The 22,091-nt window shown below is 50.7% G+C and overlaps 1 protein-coding gene and 1 long non-coding RNA gene across 2 annotated transcripts; both read right to left on the reverse strand.

Moving 5' to 3' along the window:
- Positions 1–6,436: 6,436 nt before the first annotated feature.
- On the reverse strand, positions 6,437–8,956 carry LOC122386291 (short transient receptor potential channel 4-like). Its single transcript, XM_043375358.1, has one exon. The coding sequence runs from the start codon at positions 8,954–8,956 to the stop codon at positions 6,437–6,439; it is 2,520 nt and encodes an 839-aa protein (XP_043231293.1).
- A 5,833-nt stretch (positions 8,957–14,789) lies between these two features.
- On the reverse strand, positions 14,790–21,723 carry LOC122386237. The gene is made up of 2 exons (XR_006257355.1): positions 21,496–21,723; positions 14,790–15,549 (listed from the first exon to the last, which is right to left on the reverse strand). It is a non-coding gene; the product is annotated as an uncharacterized LOC122386237 (long non-coding RNA).
- Between the last annotated feature and the right edge of the window lie 368 nt (positions 21,724–22,091).

Consider the following 22,091-nt stretch of genomic DNA (forward strand, 5'->3'; position numbering starts at 1 on the left):
GAATCATTTACTCATAACTGACTGTTTAAGCTTTTTTACTCATTAGCTGGATTATACAAATATAAATGCAATGTGGGTACGTATGTTTGCTTATTCAGGAATGAAGACTTATCCATGCATATAATCCGATGAATTCAGCGATTATGTGCCCGCAAGTCAGTTCCAAGATTTATGACACTTATTCTTGTAATTCTGAAAATACTGTAATGACCGACACATTCGACGCTTAAATTCCATTTACGGCTTCGGTTATTGAATCTTGATGTTGCGAAGGGAGGTTAGTGTTGATTTATCACACCTCTTTGAACGTTTCAGATAGCACGAGAGTGAGTAAAATTTGGGGGATGACGCCGATAAGACAAATCTATGCTTTGTATCAAGACGTAGCCACAGGCGCGCATATAAACATTTCCTTGATCGATGTTTATGATTATTACTTCATCTTTAGCAGTAAAAGTTCAACAGAAGCCTCATAAATTGTAAAATGGTCTCGAATCTTCTCAGTGAAAACCCGAGGAATTGCACCTCAGCACGAAACATGATACGAGCAAATCTGCAGCCTGGATCATTATGCTTTTTGTCTTCAGAATCTCGGCAGCAGCGAATTCCAGGAGCGGAGCAGCCGGACGTCTGTCAGACCCTGGCGGCCGTCAGCTGATCGTTCCAGTGACGTCACGTCCACCTCTGTCCTGTTTCCGCGCTCCCCGCCCGTTGCCGGCGGCTTTTTGCCGAGCAGACAGCTCCCACGGCCGCGGCGACTCGGCTTTTTATCCAATATCAGCGGCGGATCGGTGGGCCGGCGCGAGCGGCGTCCCCAAAGGCGCGTCATTAGAGAGCCCGCCACAGCGCGGCACGTTGCGGCGACCTTGGCGACCTGGCGATCACATCTCCACGGTGGCACGCGACGAAAAACACGCCGGCCACGGGCCGCAGCCCAGATAAAAACCGCGGAATGCCCACCACTAATTAAGATAGAATTTGGCGTATTTGAATACATCGTTTAAGATGAAATGGTCTGATGCCCACGGATCAGCAGAGAGAAGGCATTCGTCAGCTCAAGGCAATCCTCGCCCTTAGCAGGCTGGGACGCCGGTTAAGCGCCCAGAATGGATTATCTGAATACAATTAGGAGGCTGGTGTGCGGCTATCTCGGCTCGATCTGCGCCTGGTGTCCGCCACCGTGAGGTGTTTATTGTAATTAATCGTCTTGGTCGGCAATTATATAGCCATCAGCATAGTGTCAGCTATCCTATCAGTGTAAATAAATCCCCGAGTTTTGAGGCGCCTTACGCACACTTCCAAAGTTGGCACTCTGACCCCGATCTGGAAACTGATATCCACTTAATCATCTTAGGAGTTGCTAGCCCCTTACCCGTACTGCGTGCACTCTGGGAGGTTCCACTTCAGATGCTCTTCTTTTCTTAGTTAGATGCGGCCAAGCTGTACCGTTGCTCCAAAGGGATAGCTCGAGTCGTTTTGATAGGTTGCAACTGAATTCGTTGACTATTCTTTTGGTTCTCCTAGCCCTCCTCGGTCACCTTCTTTCCCTTCCTCCCTCTCTCCCCCTCTCTCTCTCTCTCTCTCTCTCTCTCTCTCTCTCTCTCTCTCTCTCTCTCTCTCTCTCTCTCTCTCTCGGTCTCTGTCCCAACTTCTCCCCTCTCTATCCCTCTCTCACTCCGTTTGGTATACGGTCGTTCGGCACGGCTTACGGTGAAGCCTCTCGCTCCGTTCGCCTGGGGCAGCCGCGGCTCGCCGGGCCTGTCCCTCTCCACAGCTGAGTGGGGCTATTAGGACCGATACAAACAGTATCACGACCTTCTTCATTCAGAAGAAATTGTACCGGACACTTTCTCTCTGGACCTCTGTGGACCCTTTGATTTCGTCTCAAAGCCGACAAAATGAGGCCTCTCGGGAAAAATGAATGAAAAACAAGAGCTGAACGCCTTTAATCCTGACAGTAAGGCCCATTTCGGCGCTGGGGAGGGTCACGTTTTCTCTCTGAAGCTCGATCGGGCAGAGGGGCGTCTGAGGGAATATGGTGTCTGGTCCTTGTGCAGTCACGTGTCCACTAATGGGACAATTACATGGGCGGCACACCCTTGTGCACGCCGCCAGCCCACCGGCAGATGCTGCTACCTTTTACCTGTCCTTTGCCCTTCTACCAAATGTGAGCAATAGCAGTTTTTGTTTTAACCTAATCAGCCGAAGTATGATCTGAAACCCCAGTTTCGAATAAGTGATATCAGCCATTTTACTCAAAAGAGATGTTTTATTGTATTATTACTTTTAATGAAGATGAATTTTTTCATTCAATCAGCATCGCAATATATCATTTAGAAATAACAATTTTCTGGTGCTCAAAATATGCAGTCAAAATAATTCAGGATATCAATTCAGCCTAGTAAAATACAGCATACCTTCTTCGGCACAGACACAACACGCGGCAACCGATTGTGTCGAGCGCATCGCTCACAGCTTGGAGAGCGCTGCTGTTCGGCGGGCGGGCGGCTGACGAGCCCCAGCCACCCTGTCCTCCCTTCCCGTCCCGGCTGTCCGGACCCCATCTCGTCCCTTTCCGGTCTTCCGGCCGACTCGCGTGCGTCGGCATGCTCCGACGAGGACTGTGTCAGTTCCTCCGTCTCTGGAGTGCCATAAATCGCCGCCCAGTGGTGGTGTCTGCGGCGCAGCGGCGGTTTTTACCGAGACAGAGTAAATCAGAGGCGTGCCATTGTCGGTGCTGCAGCGTCCGGAGACAGACGCCTGCCCGCGGAATCCAGTCACCAATGGGACGCGGTCCCAGCTCCCCTCCCGGGGCGCACGGTGGATTCCAGTCGCGGCTAATTGGCACGGCACGTCGGGGGGGGGGAGGCAGTGGCGGTGGTCCGATGGCCCCCACCCATGCCACTGGACACCAGTCGGTACAGCGCGGCTCGGCACCGCTGAGACCGGGACGGGACGGTCACAGGAATGTCGGCGTCGCTCGGTCTCCCATAACAGCTCAGTGAATTGAGGACGATTGTGTTCTGTAGGGATGGAATCTGGTGAGATTACTATGCCGCGGTCACTGTCTTATTTCGGGGCAAATATATGAAGACCGGTAATTGTTTTGAAGCTGAGAGGAATGCTCGCGGTAGCTATGAATTGTGGCGCTCGTATTATGCTTCTTGAGCCGTGGAATTTTGTTGAATATGCATTGATCAGACACTGCCTATACGCTTGATTTACTCTTCAACAAGACGTCACCTTTTTATGTTTTGTTCCTTTATGATACCTAGTACAGGGTGTTCGCGAAAATATGTCATGATTCTAATGGCTTTGTAGGAAAAGCGTGTGGGGTGCGTCCGGTTTGACATGAGGCACTGATACATGTGTATAACAAAACTTGAAGATCCGGGCAACACATTTCAGCAAGACATTTGATCCTTGCTATTTGAGCTGGCGATAATGGCGTAACGAAATCATGACATATTTTTGCGAACACCCTGTATTTGCCGACCAGTTTCTTCAGACAATTTCTAAGACACAGTGGAACATCTAAGCAAATACCACCACCAATCCCACCAAACCGCTAAATCATCCACTCGTCCACGAGAAGAAAAACTGCGGGAAGCCAGCCGCCACCCACACCACATTCATTAATTCGACTGAAAGCCTCTAAACCACTGCATTGGTAACCAATGTGGTAGATAACCGCACTGATAAACGTTCTCTCCAGCGGACTGCCACGTTCACTGGGTTTGCTGAATGGCCGTTGGTCCGTCCGCCTCTAACTGGGCCGTGGGTCTGTGTGGAGTTGGACGCGCGCTCGGCATCCTCACCCAATCGATAGTGACCGGCCCAGGTGGCCGCGTCCGTCGGTCCCGATTGGCGCCGGTCGCCCTGGTTTTACAGCCTCTCTGAACCGGCCGCCCGCGCCCCGTGGTGATTTATGTCGCTGGAGTCTGTGGCCGGACAGTTGTGTCCGGTCACAAATATTTACATTTATTCCGCTGCCGGCGCGGGTGTCATGCAACACAAAGCACGGGCCCGCCGGATGGTGGACAAACAGAAGAACACGATCGGTTGTAAAACGGCCGGACGCGGCGGCGGAAACGGCTACGACCGCGGCCCATTCGCCGGAGAGACAGGCGCGGCTGTAATGTCGGTCAACAGCGCGATGGTCACTGGTCAGTGGTCAGTCCTGTAGCTCTCCCTGCGGTCCGTCGGAGAGCTGGGAGGAGGAGGAGGATCTTGACTGACCTAGCGCTGGTTCAGTATTAAGTGTTCCGTGAAACATCGTTATACAGGGTGATCCAAAAAATTTGGAACCCCTAACTTAAAATGTCTATAAGTCCGAAAATATTCACTTTATGGACAAATTGCGAACACCATTAGAAAGAACATTTAATTCTCTAAAAAAATCACGTCAAATTGATGCATGTATGTTGTAAAGCATTGGCACACTATTAGCTTTTGGAATGAGCGTAAGAAAACTGAGTGAAACGAAATCGCCAAATGTTAACAATGCGCTGAAATCCGTTAGCACTCTATCTGTTGTCTTTTTGCGAATAACTCCACATTCAAATTCAATTTTATTACATAAAAGTTTACACAGAAGCACAGAGTAGAACAGATTCACGCGACCTAGCTTCCGCTGTTCATCCCAGCATGTGCTCAACGCGAGCTCCGTGGGCCGTCTCGCAGGCCTGCAGTTGCTTGGGGACAGCTCCGACTGCGCGGACCAGCAGTCTCTGGGACAACTGGTCCCAGCAGGCCGTCAGCCTTTCCTTTCCTTACAATAGCACGTGAATGAGCTGTTTTTATTCATGAACCTCCAACAAGGGACATGGTCAGAACAGCAAACCGTCAATCACTGATTTGCGCATAATGTTCAAAACCGTTTCACTGAGTTTCGTGACACAAATTTTATAGGCATAGGTCTAGGGCAATATTTATAATAATAATTAAGTTCCATCAATTTGGTTTTATAGAGAATTGAACGCTCTTTCTAATGGTGTTTGCAATTTGTCAATAAAGTGAAAAGTTTCTGTCTTAGAGACATTTTAAGTTAGGGGTTCCAATTTTTTTGGATCACCCTGTATATACATAGTATCTAACTGACCTATCCATCACGTTGTTAACATTATTCAAATGTAATATAAGTTCTCCACGACCCCTGTGAGATATGGGGCCAACATCAGTGAGATCAGTCCCTGAGTCAGGCAGGTGGACCGCCACCGCGAAATTAATATGCATGTCTCCAGCTGCCTCTCTGTCTGTCTCTGCGCCCATGAGTTTAGCCAGCCGAGGCCTTTGCTGAAATCTCAAGCGTTTCCATTCCTGGGTCGCAAGGTGGTTTCGTAAACCCAGAAAAAGGTGTGAAATTAGCTGGTGTAACAAAACCGAGATTATAAGCTGCGAATTTTGTTTTTCGCTAAGCGTCCCAGGGAGGCAGTTTTTCTACACGGCGTTCTGTTCCTTGGTTTCCAGTTCATTAGCCAACAAAAGTCCTGACCGATGAGCTACTTTCGTATGCAGCATTTGCAAAAACTTGTCTTTTTGGCCCGTGACCAAATGCAGATTCGTCAAAGGCCGCAGTTTCACACCCCTTCAGTAGGGTTTACAGAATGCAAAAACTGTTTTCTGTTTTATGTAACCTAATACGGCTCCTTTATGAGACGCCCGACAAAAACACAACAGTGTTGCACCTCTTGGGGATTTTCTATTCTGTTTCTTGTTTTTCCCATCTGCTAACGCCTTGCCAATTGCGCCAATTGTATGGTCGGTCCGGCCGGGGCTGGGGCTGTAAAAACGGCCCCAGCCTGCCGACGCTGCTGACTGCTGAACAGCTACCGAGAAGGAGTCCCATCACGGCACTGATGGGCCGACAACTGACGAGGGTGAGGAGCCTAGCTCACCGAAAGGGGGGCCGATGCTGCAAGTAAACTTCGCCGTGAGCCACTTTATTACAACGCATGCAAATGACGGACGTTAGACAATAGTTGGTTTTGACATATGTATGTAAACCCTATACACTATTATATACTTCACGGTTACGATGCTAGTTATATCGTGTTGCAGCTATAACATGTCCGCAAACGAGTTATCCGTTCACAACCTCATTCTAAAAACATTACGCCACTCTATTCATGTCATTGAACATTGATGCACGACATATGAAAAACACACATCATAAATGTGGTTTGTCATGTTATGTTACAACACGTGGTGTACGCATGTTGAACACATCAATCTACCGTGATTTGATACAGCATGACACTTGGTGGAGCATTACATCTGCGTTTCACATTCATCAATAATACAACACAGCCATCACCAGAACGAAACAAGTATTTGCTTACGGGCCGACAGACGCTTCTCACTGAGATATTTTCATCCCGTGGTTCTTGGTGGCTGAATAGATAGACGTCTCACGACTTTCGATGTCACAGTTAGTTTAGAGCGCCATTTTGCTTCGCGACTTCATCTTCTGAAGTGTGGTGCTGGAGGCGCCCGTGGCCAGGTCTCGCAGCTCAGCTTTGAGCGTCATCAGCCCGCGCTTCAGACCTGCTGTCTCGCTGAGTGTCGCCGCGCCGCCGGCCTCCGTCGTTCGACGCTCGCGGAAATACCGCTGAGACAGCGCCGCCATCAGGATCTTGAAGGCGGCCGGGTCGTCTCGCGGGAAGTGGATCTCCTCGGCGATGTAGCAGCAGCGCTGCGCTGAGCAGAGCGCTGTGCGGCCCCGCGGCCTGGTCAGACAGGCGCAGCACCAGCGGGCGGCACGGAACAGCGACACGGCAGACGGCAGGAGGTTGAACGGCGGAGGGATCGGCGGCTCCAGGATGAACGAGATCCACACCTTGGTGCGCGCGAATTTCCACTCCTTGTCGACAAACTCGTGCACGTTCTCAAACGAGTCGGACATCACGGCGATCAGCATGTTCATCAGGATAACAACGCACAGTACATGGAAGACGGCAAACAACGTGTAGCCGACAGCTTCAGTGAAGTTGTGCTTGTTGATGACAGGCAGCTGCTCCGTACCTCCGGGGAGGTTCTCCACAACCACCTGCACCGACTCGAGGGAAGTCATGCCGAACAGTGCCCAGAAGAGCGTACGAACAGACCCGTGCAGGGTGACGAACGCACCAGACATGGAGGTCTTCACTCCGGAGCCGTCCAGTCTCTCCATCCCTCCGTAGTAGGCGTACAGCCGGTACATGCCCGACGCAAACGAGAAGATGATGAGCGTGAAGATCGCCAGAAACTCACAGATGTCCGACACCATCTTACCGAGTGAGATCTGCAGCGGGCCGAGGCTGGAGTTCATCTGGAACAGATACAGGGTCTTTCCGAAGGCCAGGATGCTGGCGATGGCCACCAGACCCTCCCCGATCAGTGTCGGGTCGTACTGGTACCAGAACTTGCGCTCCAGTCGCTCGTTGCCGTAGGTGACGATGTCATAGTAGGACCAGATCCAGCAGCAGAACGACACCATGAACGCGGTGGTCATCAGGGTATCGTACCAGTGCCACGAGTCGCTGAAGTAACGTCGCCGACCGCGCCGCCAGCACTGACGCACCTGAGAGGCGGCGATACCAAACACCCACAGCACCAGCAGTGGCTCGAGGCCAGAGTCCGGTGGGCCGCGGAACTGACTCATCTCGTCCAGACTCGACTCGAGCAGGATCAGCGCCATGAAGATGAGGTACGAGGCCATCCAGTTCATCCACTTGTTTATCGGTGAGTGCCAGTAGCGAACGTGGCGAGACTGGGGGTAAACGAGCATCAACAGCACAGAAAGCGGCAGAGTCAGCAGTGCGAAGAAGAAGCTCATCACCTTCCTCTTGGTGGTGTAGCGACGCCAATCCTGCCGCTGGCCCAGCCACAGCTTGGTCAGCACCTGCTGCACCTTCGGATGGGTGACGAACTCCTTCTGGCCGTAGTCGATGGCCATGAGAAGACGAGGGTAGTGGAAGGGCCGCGCGCCTTCCTCGCAGCCCAGAGGGCGGCTGAGGATCAGTTCTACCTCTTCCGTGGACCGGCAATAGTTCAGAAACTGCACCGCGAACTCACTGGCCTTCTGCTGCAGCTCTTCATACAGTGTGCGGAACTCGCGCTCTCGGTGGATGTTGCGGCCCAGTTCACGATGAAGCGTGAAGCAGGTCAGGATGGGGTCCGGTGATGACTGGATGATGTACGACGGAGACGTCAAGGCTTGATACGTTAGCACCCGGTGGTACGACTTCACCAGGTCCTCGCCCTTCAGCCGACCGGCACACTCTAGCTTGCAGAAGCAGTCTGGAGGGTGCGGCTTGATGATCTTGTGTCCCCGCTTTGTCAGGAAGCACACCATCTCATAGTGGTCAGCTTGCGCAGCCAAAATCAGCGGTGTCATGTTAGGCGTGAAGCGTGAGCTCGAGTCATAACCGAAAAACTCCTGGTCGGGGTCATCCTCGGACATCTTCTCGAAGAGCAGCCGAACGAGATCTTCGTTATTCGCTTCGACTGCGTAGAGGACAGTGTCGGACAGCTCAATCTTGGGCTGCTGCAGCAGCAGCTCCACCATGGGCTCATCCCCCTGCTGCACGGCTATGTGAAGCGGTCGCACGCCTTGGAAGTTGCAGCAGTTGATGTTGAGATCGGGCTGATCTCTCAGCAACTGGAGCACAGAGTCTCGATCACCATCCTGCACCAGCTGGAACAGCGTCGATTCATTTTCAGACAACGTAGGAAGAAACAGGCTTGGGCGAAACCAGCCGTCCGTTGAGTCGTCGTTGGTGTCGTGAATGCGCTTCATTCGCATGACATCATTATCCGAAAGACTTAACTCATCTCCAGATTCTCCTGACGACGCCAGAAGGGACTTCTTTTCTCCTTTGGGGCTCTTCTTTTGTTTCTCCTTGCCCTTCTTCTGCTTTTTGTGACTAGCCTTTCCTTTGTCTTTATTTGCTTTGGATTTATCTTTCTTCCCCATATTGGGTCTTTTGTGGTACCTTTTCTAATATATGTTTACCTTTGATAGCTTTGAAAGTTAGGAAATACAATGAAATAACATTTCAGCTGTTGAACAATATATTGGATGAGCTTTTAGAAAGCACTTTTCGGATACTGATTCTTCAGACAATCGTGTTTTGCCTTCACTTTTACAAGAGAGGTAGAAGCGTCCGTACTGATCTTAGTCAAGGTTATAAGCCTGACTGGTCCGGTAATAACGCTAATTCCACAATTTGCCCTCCAGCTTTGCACGCCATGGCTTATGTTGCTCGTGCACCGTAGTGTGCATTACAGGTCAATGAATAGACCATAGCGTCACATGATTGTACACGTTTGTGGTGCATTGATGCGTGCAAATCTAGGTGATTGGATCTTGGGCTGTTTCATTTCAAGGCCCAAAAAGCATTATCTGAAAGCTTGTTTTAGGGCCTTGTTGTTTTAGGGCCTTGTCTGAAAGTACGTCGATCTTGTCCTTGGATCTTGTTTGTCATAATATTGCAGAATGGTCTTTTTACCACGTGCGTTTTATGAGCGAATATTCCTTATTAAGAGGTAAAGGGAACATCGTAATCTCAATATGGATTCAATAGGGATGCATCCTGCATCGCAATTAGGCACACTTATTTTAGCATCCTATAGGCATAGTCCTTTATTTTGTTGCGGCAGTCATTCACTCAGTTGACTGCATGGGATCACCCAGTTCCTATGCTATTCTGTCATCGACATCGAGAGGAGCGGTAGGGAAGATGTCCATGAATCCACTGACTCATGATTTGACCCCAATCGACCACGACCTTCAGGTAATTACATTGTCTAGCCCACTAGAGTTTTTTATCCGCCCGTCTATAGTCGAACAACACCGACATTCAATAACCCAAAAAACAAAGTAACCGAATCAAACGGCGTCAAACGTGGTCTGGATTATAGTGGTGCGTCGTGCTACCGCGGTTAAACTTTTTCAGTGCGCTTTTTCTGGCTGAGTGGCGCACTTTTTCTGCCGGTTGTTCTCTCAGTTCGGCGGCCAGAGGAAGGCAGGACCGGAAGCGGTGGTGGTAGTGCCACCTCGCGTGCAGACAGTGACCCGTCAGCGGAAACGTGCGCCCAGTGCAGATCATATAGCGTGAAATTAAAATAATGTCCGTCCACGCACCGGTGCGCTCTAGCCTGTGACGAGGTGGCTTGGCGCGTTCACGAGATGTGTAAAAAGGCGACCATGAGGTCATAGCGCAACATCATTATGTTTCATTGCCTTTTTCAGCATCAAAATAAGCAGGGGTAAATCGCGTTTAATGTCCATTTCAACAAATGCCAGTGGGTTCCACCGTAATTTCCAAATGAGCTCTGCTGTCGTCTGACTCCGCCGGTGGCTATACAGCATCACATCCATTACTGCTGAGTTCTAGCCCGCGTCATAGAGCTGGTGAGTGTCACCAATAGGTGTCACACTACAACCCTGTAACCCACAACAGAGTGCCGCTGTTCAGTGACCGCCGGCGAGCGTCGGACGTCAGTGCACTGCCCTCTCCAGTCGGTCCCTTGCAGACCGTTTTCCCGCGGCGCCCCGGCCGGCCGGCGGATATCCGGTCACCACCGCCACTGTTTTGCACTCGCCGCTCGCAGGATGCGGCCGTTGTTTTCGGCGGCGCCTCGACTGCCGCCCTCCGTGGCCGTCCTCATGATGACCACGGAGGGCCGGCAGTCGATCGGGTTCGTCCCGACGCGTGCCGCGCAGCGCCGCGAGCGAGGTCGTCGTCTTGCCAGCAAGACAACGTCAGTTCCGATACACAGCACGGACAGTCGCGGCAAACGCGGCCGATGGCTGCAGCAAATTCCACCGCCACCTTCCCCGCTCACTAACGGAAGCTGCGTGCCGCTCCAATGCCCTGCCCCCATCACCGACGCCGAATTAATTTGACTCTGGCAAAATGATCAATTAATGGGCCTGTTTGGCTGCGTTGGTAGCGTCCTCATTAGTGCCTGTGTGTGCCGCAGAGGTGGTGGGTAATTCGGGCTCCCCGCGCTGGCGGACGGCGCGCATGGGCGCCTCCCCCGGCACATCCCCCAGTAAATAGCAGCGGCTGATTGATGCGCTCATTGCTCATACGCTCGGCGAGATTTCGACACCTCCCGGAGTGTTTGCAGTGATGGATGCGGTCGGTGGACCGAGGACAGGTAGGCAGGTAGGCGGGGGACGCGGGAGAGGTCGCAACGCCAGGACGATACATTTGCGGCATCACAATCATCATCATCAAAATCCTCACCGTGTCAGTCTATAGGTGAGGTCACGAAGGTAACGAAAGTGACCTTGACGTGAAGGAGACAGCCCCATCGGCACCGGCTCGGTACAGTGCACACGGTCAGTGCATACAGTCAGAGCCAGTAAATAGCGCTCGACTAATGAGCGGTGAACAGATAGGAGGGCGTTCATCAGCTGAGAGCTGTGTATCGGCCCGACACGACACCGTGTATGGGTGGGTGAGTTGTTTACTCCTCGCCGCAGGCGCCGAAAGCTGGCATGTAAACTGAACCCCACCGGACAGCGGTGAAATGCTGACAATGGCGCACGGTGCGATATTCTGCATTCACATTCAACCAATGCGGTGGCGGCTACTACCTACCGAGCTGTCGTGACATGCTTAACAGGACACCCATATTGTTTATGATCCTTGCCAATGCGATAACGATGGTCATGAATAATAAGATGGCATTGTTTTGTCATGCTGAAAGATGAGTTGGCCGGGAGGAAAGGACGTCCTGTCTGCAAACAACTGCGCTAAGATCTGTCCTTTGTATCACACTAACTGTGCAAGGCAACTACATACTCGTATTTTATCTGTGACATACCACTCACCGTTTTCTTTCAAGTATTTAAATGGTCTGGTCAGCGGAATGTCCTACATATTGACGGCAAATATGTGACTTAGGTAGAATATTAGGATAAAGTAATATGCCAAAGGCGAAAGCATAACTCCTGACATAACTCTTATGGGATAATATACAGGGTGTTTCTGAAAATGTTGACACATTTGTTTTGATATTTCGAGGAATTTACTGCATTTAAATGCACGTGTTCAATACACGAGACGAAAAAAGAGTTTTTGGACATTTGTTTGACAGCATCGGTGCTTTCATTCATCACGCCGTATTACTGACACGAAGGAAAAAGCTAAGATAGTGCATTTCTACTTCGAAACCAGTTCAGTTGTTTTGACACAATGGCGCTTATCTGGATCTGGATCTGGATCTGATTTGGACAACCGGATCTGGAGTGAGAAGGCCCAGGACGAGGTCGCAGAAGATCAGCTGCACCCGCCCCGATGCACTGCGTGGTGCGCTGTGAGCAGCACGGGCAATTATCAGCCCAATCTGGATCGAAGATGACGCGGGCGACGTCCTCACAGTGACGGCAGAGCGCTATCTGCAGGTGCTCAAGAAGTTCTCAGTGGACTGCACTCCAGCGGAAGTGTGTGGACACCATCAACGAGTAGCAGGATGGTGCCCCGCTCATGCAGCCACTGTGACCCTACAGTGGCTACAGGAGCGCTTCGGGGGGGGAAGGGGGCTCATCTCCCAAGGCACCCCCACAAGGTGGCCACCGAGGTCTCCGGACCTCACGCAGGCGGACTTCTACCTCTGGGGTCATGTCAAGGAAAGAGCCTAGAGTACTGAACCCCGAAACATTCCCGAGCTGAAGGCTGCGGTCTGCGCGTGCTTGAGGGCGGTGACACCCCAGGAGCGCCGCCGAGTTCTGGAAGCAGTGCACCGTCGGGCCAAACTCTGTGTGGCTTGATGTGGTGGTCACTTCGAGCACCTGCTCTAGGTTCCGGGAATGGGATCAAATAGTGATCATTGGCGATGGATGTGAATTTCCAATGATGACTGATTAGTTGTAGCCTATGACAATGTGTGTGCGTCAATAAACATGCGAGATATAGGATAAATACATGTGTCAACATTTTCAGAAACACCCTGTACATGCCAGATAAGATGAAATACAACACAGTATTGAACCAGGTGCAGTCGTATAGCGAGCGCCATACATCAGCTCGTAGCCCGCGCGTGCCGCACCGTCCTCTGTTCGTCCCGGCCCGGTGCGGTGGTGACAACGAAAGCGGCGCCCTGTCGCTGCCAGATAAGATAGCGCCCGTCAGAGGGGCCGCCTCGCGCCTCGTGTTCCGGTACCGACGCAGCGCGAGCCCAGGGTATATTGAGTGAAGCGCGAGCCCGCTCCGCTATCGTCGCACCCGTAATGCCGCGACAAATACTGGCGCGCCAGGCATTTAGGACGCAGCAGCGTGCGTGCCGCGTGCTGCGACAATTCTGGCGCACGCCAAACAAATCTGGCGCTGGGTGGCGCGGCCCGTTTCATCTGGTGCTAATGTGGCGGACACTAAGCTCCGGTCACACGGTAGGTGTGCCGAGTGATAGCGGCATCTCTGAGGCCACACGCTGGGTGGCAGTTTATGGCTGACCAGTGAGGTCAGTAAATGGCCGCGTGAACAAAGGACCGCCCGCCGGCAGAGATGTGTGTTGGACTTAGCGCCAAATCGAGCATTTGCTCTCCATGATTGCTGGTTTGTGTGCCTATCCATGACGTAGTGAGGTGTAATTCCCTGTTCGACTATGTGCGCTTGGAACCTCCATTTGTAGTTTTCACCACCACCTCTCGGCTTGTATAGGACAGCGTTTTTTTTACAACTCTGTCAGCAATGATTTTGGATCCACATTCCACGGCATTGGTAAAAGTGATCAGCCCTGAGGGAGCATGCTTCACCAAAATCTATTTCATGTACTACCTAATTGAAAGAACTCATTTTAGGTTGTTTCATTCATCATTGTCTGTTGCTGTGTAACAGCTAACATAGATGTTGCCCTATATATGGCCTTGGATTTTGCCTTTAAAAATGTTTGAGAAAATTCGATTTGAGAAAATTTGAGAAAATTCGATGAAAATTACCAGCGCGTAAATCAATGTTCAAATTGTTCATGTTAAGATGGCGCATGTGCCCTAAATACCATCCTTCTTCCAGTTGACTCTTCATATTGGCAGATACAAATTCCCATATTTTGACATTCTGCAAATGAGCGGTCAATTTGCTGAGATGAATAGAAAGACAAAACAGTCAGTCATGTTGTGAGCAAGTATCTATAGAGTGGGTTAAGTGCGCAATCCGCTACCGTGTCGTATTCAGCAAAGGAGAATGTGCGCGGCATAACAAACAGAAACTGCTCACTTACTGGTGGTGATGTGGCTGTCATCGATCAGTCGATCGCGACTATTTGTAAAGATTTCACATCTGGACATTTGTCTTTTACCACAATCAACGCTAGTTCTTTGCTGGAATTTCTAAGTGGCAACTGTCCATGCCATCAATATTGGGTGATTTCTCTTGCTGGGCTGGCGAACTGTTGACATGCTGCGGCAGCTGACAAAAGACAAATGACGTGTGGTGTAGCGCCGAGTGGGTCAACTTCTGCACGAGCACTCCACCTCGCCCCTACCACGGTGCCCCTCCCCTCCTCCGGACCCCCCCCCCCCCCCCCCCGCCCCCTTCCTCTCGCGCACACTATCCGTCACCGCGATCTAGCTGTGTTTATGACCAAATTAGCTTATACCGCAGGAATTCCTCAACACCGTTCCACACCAGCTCAACTCTACCGGACGAGACGCCCAATCGAAAATATTATCGAGTGGGGCGCGTGCCCGGTGCCCTCTTGTGACCAAGTCCATCAGCGTATCAGGACAGTATCAGCCCGGCCAGCTCCCGGGATGGACGGGCAGGTGGTCTCACCAGAGCCATCCATAACGGTCATCCGATGAGCCGATCGGTACGCCGCTGTATTGTACACATGTATGCAGCGGGCGTAGTTAATGACATAACACATTTGCACGTCATATAAACAGTGAGCACTTTCAGACCTTTCAACACTGCAAATATCCGGGTCAACTATAGAGCTGTATGTACAGCAGACCAGACTCGAGTCATTGTAGACGAACATGCTTATTTATTTACATCAAACGTTGCGAGTATTTCTAAACATATTAGATAAGGCACTCTGTGTTCTAATCTCCTCAGGCATAAGGACCCATCAACTTCCTAGAAGTTAAAACACTGGAGTGCAAAGCACGGTCCTCAACAGTAGCCCATATGATTGGTCTTACCAACGCGGCACTTAGGATACACATCTATGCTTGGTACTACATAAGCCAAGGCCAAGAAGGCACTGAAAGTGAAGGAGCGTCCGTTCAGTCCTCTCGCAGAGTAAGTCCCCAGCGCCCCAGTCCTTTCAGTCTCCAGGCTGGATCCTCGCAGTCGCTGAACGGGCTCCTCTCGGACTTCAGTCGCAGGATGCGTCCGTCGCCCGGCCGTCAGAGCAGCCCCAGCGACTGACCCAGTGGGTGACCCAGGGCAGCCCCAGCGACTGACCCAGTGGGTGACCCAGTGGATGACCCAGCGGCTGGTCCAGTGCTTTTAGCTCTGTCCCTGCCAACTTCCCGCGAAGATTGGTGACGGTGGCGATCGGTGGCCGACTGGCGGAGACTGTCACCAACTCACTGATGATCGTTTGCTTCTGAAACAAAACAGATAGAATGGTCGTTAAACTGAGTCAGAATGGAAAATGGAAATTTTATTTCGGTTATGAAAGTTATCTTTATTGCCTGTTTCAAATGAATTTTGCATGCCAGCATTTGGTTTTGAAATTCACAGAGAAAGCGAGTGAAGCTTATTGAAAGCTTCCATGTTCGGTTAGCCTATCAGTCAACCAAAGGGTGAGTTGGAATTCACTTTTGATGACTTATTGACTATATCCCTGTAAATCACCGTTAGCTTAGCATGTCATCTATGAACGCAATACTCTCTGATGTGGTATGGTAGCGCTAAGGTCCGTTTGATTCCGGCATAGTCACCACCGGCACTGGCATAACCACTGTGCGAATACCAGCCGTGATGAACGAGACCTGCCGGATAGGGCCTGCCCGTCGCGGATGAAGCGGCCGCACTGACAGACTCGTGGGAATTTCAGCGCCACCAAACCCGTCTCCGTCGCAGTGCGCGCCGCGGCCAGCGCATTTACAATGCAAAAGACTCAAGTTAATTTGCTATTCGCCACGGTAGTTGACACATCAGCCGCTTTGAGCCATTAACCTTTCTCCGTTATTCATGCTATTCATCTCCCCGTCTTTCTAGTGTAAGAGCGGCGTGTTTTTTGCGTCCCATCCCCGTCTCCGCGTCCGTAAGTTTTTCTGTCACGCTCATGAGACACCACAATGCCCCACCACCCAAACGCATCGCCGCCCGACTCACATTGACATTTTTCGTCTCAGTTTTTATAGGAGTAATTGGACCGTGCATTTTCATTTGCAGATATTCATGCGTGCATTTTTCAATAATTCCAATGATAATTGAGTGCTTTATTTCAAGCGGCTTCCCTTTAGTCGGATAATGCCAATGAACCGCGTCATTTGCTTTTTTCGCTGGCATTGTCTTGCGCTTGAGTGTCTTCTTTAAAGGGACCCTCCCACCTTCAAAAAAGTTTATGAATTGGCATGCAAGTGATGTCGCTCGGTTCAGAAAGAGCGAAAACGAATGTCTACCAAATTTCACCGAAAAATCTTCACCGGTTTTCAAGATATTATTAGACTTTTACTTTTGTTTACTTTTTGGGATCTCCGCTGTTCCTAGCGACTTTATTTGGAAGCAATAGTTTGGCAGCTGAAAGTGTGGCACTTGTTGCGCGCAAAGCAGCATATACCACCGCGTGCTACAAAACGTTTTAGTCAAACATTTAAAATCGCTAGATATCTGCGCTGACGTCACACATTCAGAGGGGTATTCCTATGCATTAGCCCCTCTGAATCAAAATGCTGCAGTTTTGAAATTCAATATTTCCGATTTAAGGCATTTCTCGATGTTGTGAGTGCCGAAACCGGTAATTGTGAGCCAGGGACCCCATTTTGGCTATCTCAACTCAAATCTAATGTTAAGGTGGGAGGGTCCCTTTAAATCAGCGCCAAGATGAGAAACTGTGTATCTTAAAAGTGCAATTTACTCTGCGGAGCCGTTTAAAAATGAAACGTGAAAATGCAAAGTTCAATCACGTTCAATCACCGTTCAATATTTTTTTTTCAATATGTTTTACGTTTAATCACCGTCCAATACATTTTTTGAGTAGGCTACAGTGCACATTATGTGAAAAACTGCATTAGGTAATGAAGAAAGCACGAAGAAATGGCAAATGAAAAACGCATGAATTAAAAAGCAAAAGTTTCATAGATTGTTGTGTAAAATTACATTTATAAATCGCATAATTCCGTGTAAAACATATTAAAGGAAACTAATAAATGAAAACTAAAAAGTTCAATGCAATGTAAGCTGTGTCGTTTTGGGCATACCTAGGACATCGACCAACATATATCGCACCAATATTGTTAAAGAGGGCTAATGTATGCAACGATGGTCCACTAACATTGTATTCTTGGTTTTCAGGATTTTTCTTCTTCGAAGGATGGTAGCAAGACGCCAGCTGACAGCTCACACTGTAGTCATCTCTTACACCGAAGACATGCCGGCAGTCGAGTGTTCAGTTTTCTCCTCCTTTTCCTAGATGTTATCCGGGCTGCGTCTCGAGTCTAGGTGTCAGAGTCGGGCCGTATCAGCGATCGGCTGGGCAGACACGCGCGGTAAATAAACCAGGCTACCTTTCACAGCCGACCAGCGCGGCGGCGAGTGGCAGGTGTCGCGGCGACCGGTTCGGTGACAGGTCCAGTGACAGGTCCAGTGACAGGTCCACTGGTGACAGTTCCAGACACAGACCACGGATGACAGGTCCAGTACCAAGTACACTGACAGATGTACCAATGATAGATCAGGTGACGGGACCGATCACGCGAATGACTGAGTCGGAAGCCGTTCTACAATGTGGCAGCCGACAATTCCAGCCACACCTTCCTTCTGTTCGTGCGTGTTGACTGAAGCATCGGCATTTGATGTACGCAGACCAGTCGCGAGCAAGGACAGACGAGATTACGCGTGGCCGCTGAAACGACAATTCGTCGGCCGAGCTTGCGGGCCGCGCGGGCCGCACGAAGGTCCCGTGCCGCCTGACCGGCGCGGCGGACGACAGCAAAGCGGTGCCACTTTGAGAGGCCGTCCGCGACACGAGGAATTCGAGCGACCCGAAACACAGGCCATTGTGATGACGGCTGACGCGGCGGCGTCATCAGATGCGAGTCGGCGCCGGTCGTCACAGCCAGCCGAGATCGGAGCTGAACTCGTAAACGGCGCTGTCGGGCGACCTGAACTCCACCCGGGAACGGAACGGCAGCTTTGATGGGCGGCGGATCAAAGATTCTGACGGCGGCGAGCCGAGCCGAGGTCCGGGAGAGACTTTCCCAGCTTCCTACCGCTAAGAACGGAAGTCCAGGGGCCGTCCCTTCTGTGCATAACTGCTCTGAAGGCCCCGCTGGGCACGCACCGCCATAGGACACGACAGAGAGGAATGTCGGGGTCGGACTCTCATTGTGCGTCTTCAAATCGAAGATAACGGAACTCAATGGTGGATCAAGACATTTGAGCTATCAACTGTCTTCGAATTCCGGTTAGACCGGCCCAGCAGAGCTATATATCTGCTTTCAGGAGATGACGGAAGAAGGTATTAATCAAACTTATGAGAAATGAATAAAGGGCATTATCATTTGCATTGTTCCTGATCAAAATGGGATTACACAAAGACGGAATTTCCAACTTAGTTCAACGACCGAGGGTACGTAGCTGGGGAGTTGTGGGCTTCTGAATTCTGAGCGTCCGACAATAGTTCCCCGAACCCGCTGTTTCCGCTACAATGCACCGAGTTACCGCTGCCGTTGGAAGCCACGAACGTCTTTGAAGCCACAGTCGCAGTTGTCTCGGAGACCGGAGCTCTCGAGTCTGAGGTGAACAATTAGCCTCGCTCGGATAAAGGATAAATTTATACGGCGCGTAGGAAGCATGTTCTTCAAGACAGGACGCTCCCAGGCCGGACAATGCCCCCTGGCAGGACTACCGGCCCAACCCAGTCCGCGACATATTTCATGGCTGATTTTGACTCCATTCAGCGGCGGCCCGAGCCGGAGGCAGAAGAGGGTCTCCGCGCCACCGAGCGGAAACGGCTAGCAAAAAATCTCCCACCAATAAATAAGCTTTATGCAGTCTTTTTTCGTCCGGAAAGAATGTGGCCCCGGGGTGGGCGGCCGGGTAGAGACTAGAGATTGCAATCCCGGGATCGGGATCCCGGGATCCCGGCGGGATTTTAATCCCGATCCCGATCCCGAAATTCCGCCAATCCCGGGATCCCGAAAAGAATCAGTTTTCACCTTAAAAAGAATGCAGCCGCTGCACGAGTCTTGTTTACACTGTTTATTGTGCTGCGTGACATAAAGCAGATAAACTATTTAGCTGGCACCCCGTATTGGCCGTCCACAATCGACCGTGTTGGTAGCTCTCGGGTATCACCCACAGCGGTTAAGCCGCTTAAATACGTACGAAAAAAGGTCCCGAAAGCCAAAAAAAAAATGCAGCATCAGCGCTGCAACATCTTTATCAGGATCACAGATCGTTCAGCGATTCTGACTTGCCCGTCCGTGGCCGGAACAAAGGAGGTCATCAAGACAGTCTTTGAGCTCGTGTCGCAGAAAGATGTCACAGATGTCACGCAAGTGACGGCAGAGCTCACTGATTCAGACGTTGAAGACGGTAGAGTGGAGCTCTCCCAGTCAGTGACTCTGCTCTCAAAGCGACTTTCGAGCAAATTCTGAGAGACATTAATGATGAAAGCGTAACCGGAAGGAGGTAAAGTGACCAAGCGACGTTTTGAAAACACTGTGAAATAGGGAGCTGCCAAAGTTGGCGTACACTGGTTGCGAGTTTTTAAGTAGACCAACATGGCAATGGCTTAACACTGTCACGCTAACTACGAGTAGCGTAGACGAAGAGTGAGTGAGGCGTGGATGTGCTGGAACCTGTCTAGTAAACGATCTGGTCGACGCACAGTTTTATGAAGGCCAATTGGGAATAAATGCTAATGCTTATCAAATCGAAATGTTTTATTCGCAAATTCAATCGTTTTTAATGCAAATGACATGGTCTAAGGATGGCTTTTGGTTGCCTCTTTGTTTGTGGTAAGCTTAAAGACGCAAAATATGTCAGTAGGAAATCACTCTTACGACATTTAGTGACAAGGCCGGGATCCCGGGATCCCGGGATCCCGAAATAAAAACTTTCGGGATCCCGGGATTGGCAAAACGTTCCGGGATTGCAATCTCTAGTAGAGACGGCGGCGCCGGCCGGCCCGACGGGTGTGGGGAGCGGGAGACGCACGGTGCAGGGGCAATGATGCATTAATTGGTGGGTTGTGGCTCACTGGCTTCTCCCCCGTCCCCTGACCGGCTCTGTGTCGACTCGAGTGGCACAATACACCTCGGCAGTGAGCCGCCGGCGAGCGCCACTCAATGCCGAGAGGTGGTGCCCCGGCAAAATTTACGGCCGCCACGTCAATGCTAATGTGAGGCGGCGCGACGGAAAATGTGTGACAGGGCATTTCAATTAGGGATGAACGCAACGGTCTTATTGGTCTTTTGCTAACGTCGTTTGATATTCAAAGCTTAGAGAATGCGGCCGGAGTATTTCCACATAGATGGCATAACGTTCATTATCATTCTTTATATCCAATATTTAGGTTCAATAAAATAAGTTATAATATATTAAAAGGCCTTCCAAAACACTCAGCAACAAATGTACCTCTAACCCGGACGTCCCATAAGAAAGCGCGGGAGCTCACCGTGTCAGAAAAGGGAAGACTCACGACACTTGTCTAGCAAATGGTTTGTGATATGTAATGCAATCCATTAGTATAAATAACAGTAATTTTGTACTATTCATCTCAGTTGACAAGTGTTCAGTGTTCTATGAAATAACTGCGTCGCATGCATGCATGTATGTGCGATACCATCGGTAATTAAGTTCATTATGGAAATGATTTCTGTAGCGTCACTGACAGACAGCACGGGTGAATGATTTTGTCACGCGATGTTAAAACCAAAGTGGTAGGAAGATCAGATATCATCTTGTAGTTACTAGCCTGTTACACGAAGTTTATTTGTGGCTCTGTAGTCATTCGCGTTACTTCACTACTCGAATATCATTCCGAAGAATTATGAGCTGTGATAGTTGCATCATAATATAAAAGTTCAAGGGTTTTATTAGCGTATGAGACCAATATCATGAAGGCAAGATGTGAACAAAAGTATTAAGAGCAGCAGTGTCCGGTCATCTTCCCGTATTATTAGAGAGAGAGAGAGAGAGAGAGAGAGAGAGAGAGAGAGAGAGAGAGAGAGAGAGAGAGAGAGAGAGAGAGAGAGAGAGAGAGAGAGAGAGAGGAAGGGAAAGGGAGAGAGAGAGTGAGAGACAGAGAGAGATGGGGAGAGAGAGAGAGAGAGGTAGAGAGACAGAGAGAGTGAGAGAGAGAGAGAGGCCGGCTCACCTTGTCTTGATTATCGCCTGCTCGGCTATCGTTCACGATGTCAGGGTGCTCGCAGGCCGACCGCGAGCCACCAGGACAGCTCGGCCGGCCCCGCTCCGATGACCTGTGGCACCGGATCCTCGCTGTGTGCTGGCTGGCTGCTCTCAGCTGCCGTGGTGCCTTCGAGCGCGTCCCAGTGGGCTCGATGTCTCAAAGCCCGACTGTGGTAGAACGGTCCCGGGGACGGAGTACGGGAGACGCCAGGGAGGCCTGGAGCGGAGTACCCGTGCGACGCGGAGTCGTTCTCTTGTAACACCGGGCTGTATTCGTTTGAACCAGGACTGTACTCGTTTGACGTAGAAGTATACTCTAGCGACGCCGGGCTGTATTTGCTTGAGGCCGATGCATACTCGTAGGACGCCGGGCTGCACTGGTCAGCAGCAGAGAGTAGCTCCGACAACGCATGAATATACTCGATGGCACCACGCAGAGTATCCACCTTGCTGGTCTTCTTTCTCCTCTCGCCAGTGGGTAGATGAGCTTGAAGCACAGCAAAGCCCTGGTTGACCTGTTTGACCCTGTTGCGCTCTCTGGCGTTGCGTCTTTTGTCGATGACG

The sequence above is a fragment of the Amphibalanus amphitrite genome, unplaced genomic scaffold (genome assembly GCF_019059575.1).
Source record: "Amphibalanus amphitrite isolate SeventyFive unplaced genomic scaffold, NRLGWU_Aamphi_draft 000015F_arrow, whole genome shotgun sequence".
NCBI lineage: Eukaryota > Metazoa > Arthropoda > Thecostraca > Balanomorpha > Balanidae > Amphibalanus > Amphibalanus amphitrite.

What these genes read in the sequence shown, in the direction of transcription:
- LOC122386291 (XM_043375358.1), bottom strand. Translation starts at nt 8,956, where the DNA reads ATGGGGAAGAAAGATAAATCCAAAGCAAATAAAGACAAAGGAAAGGCT.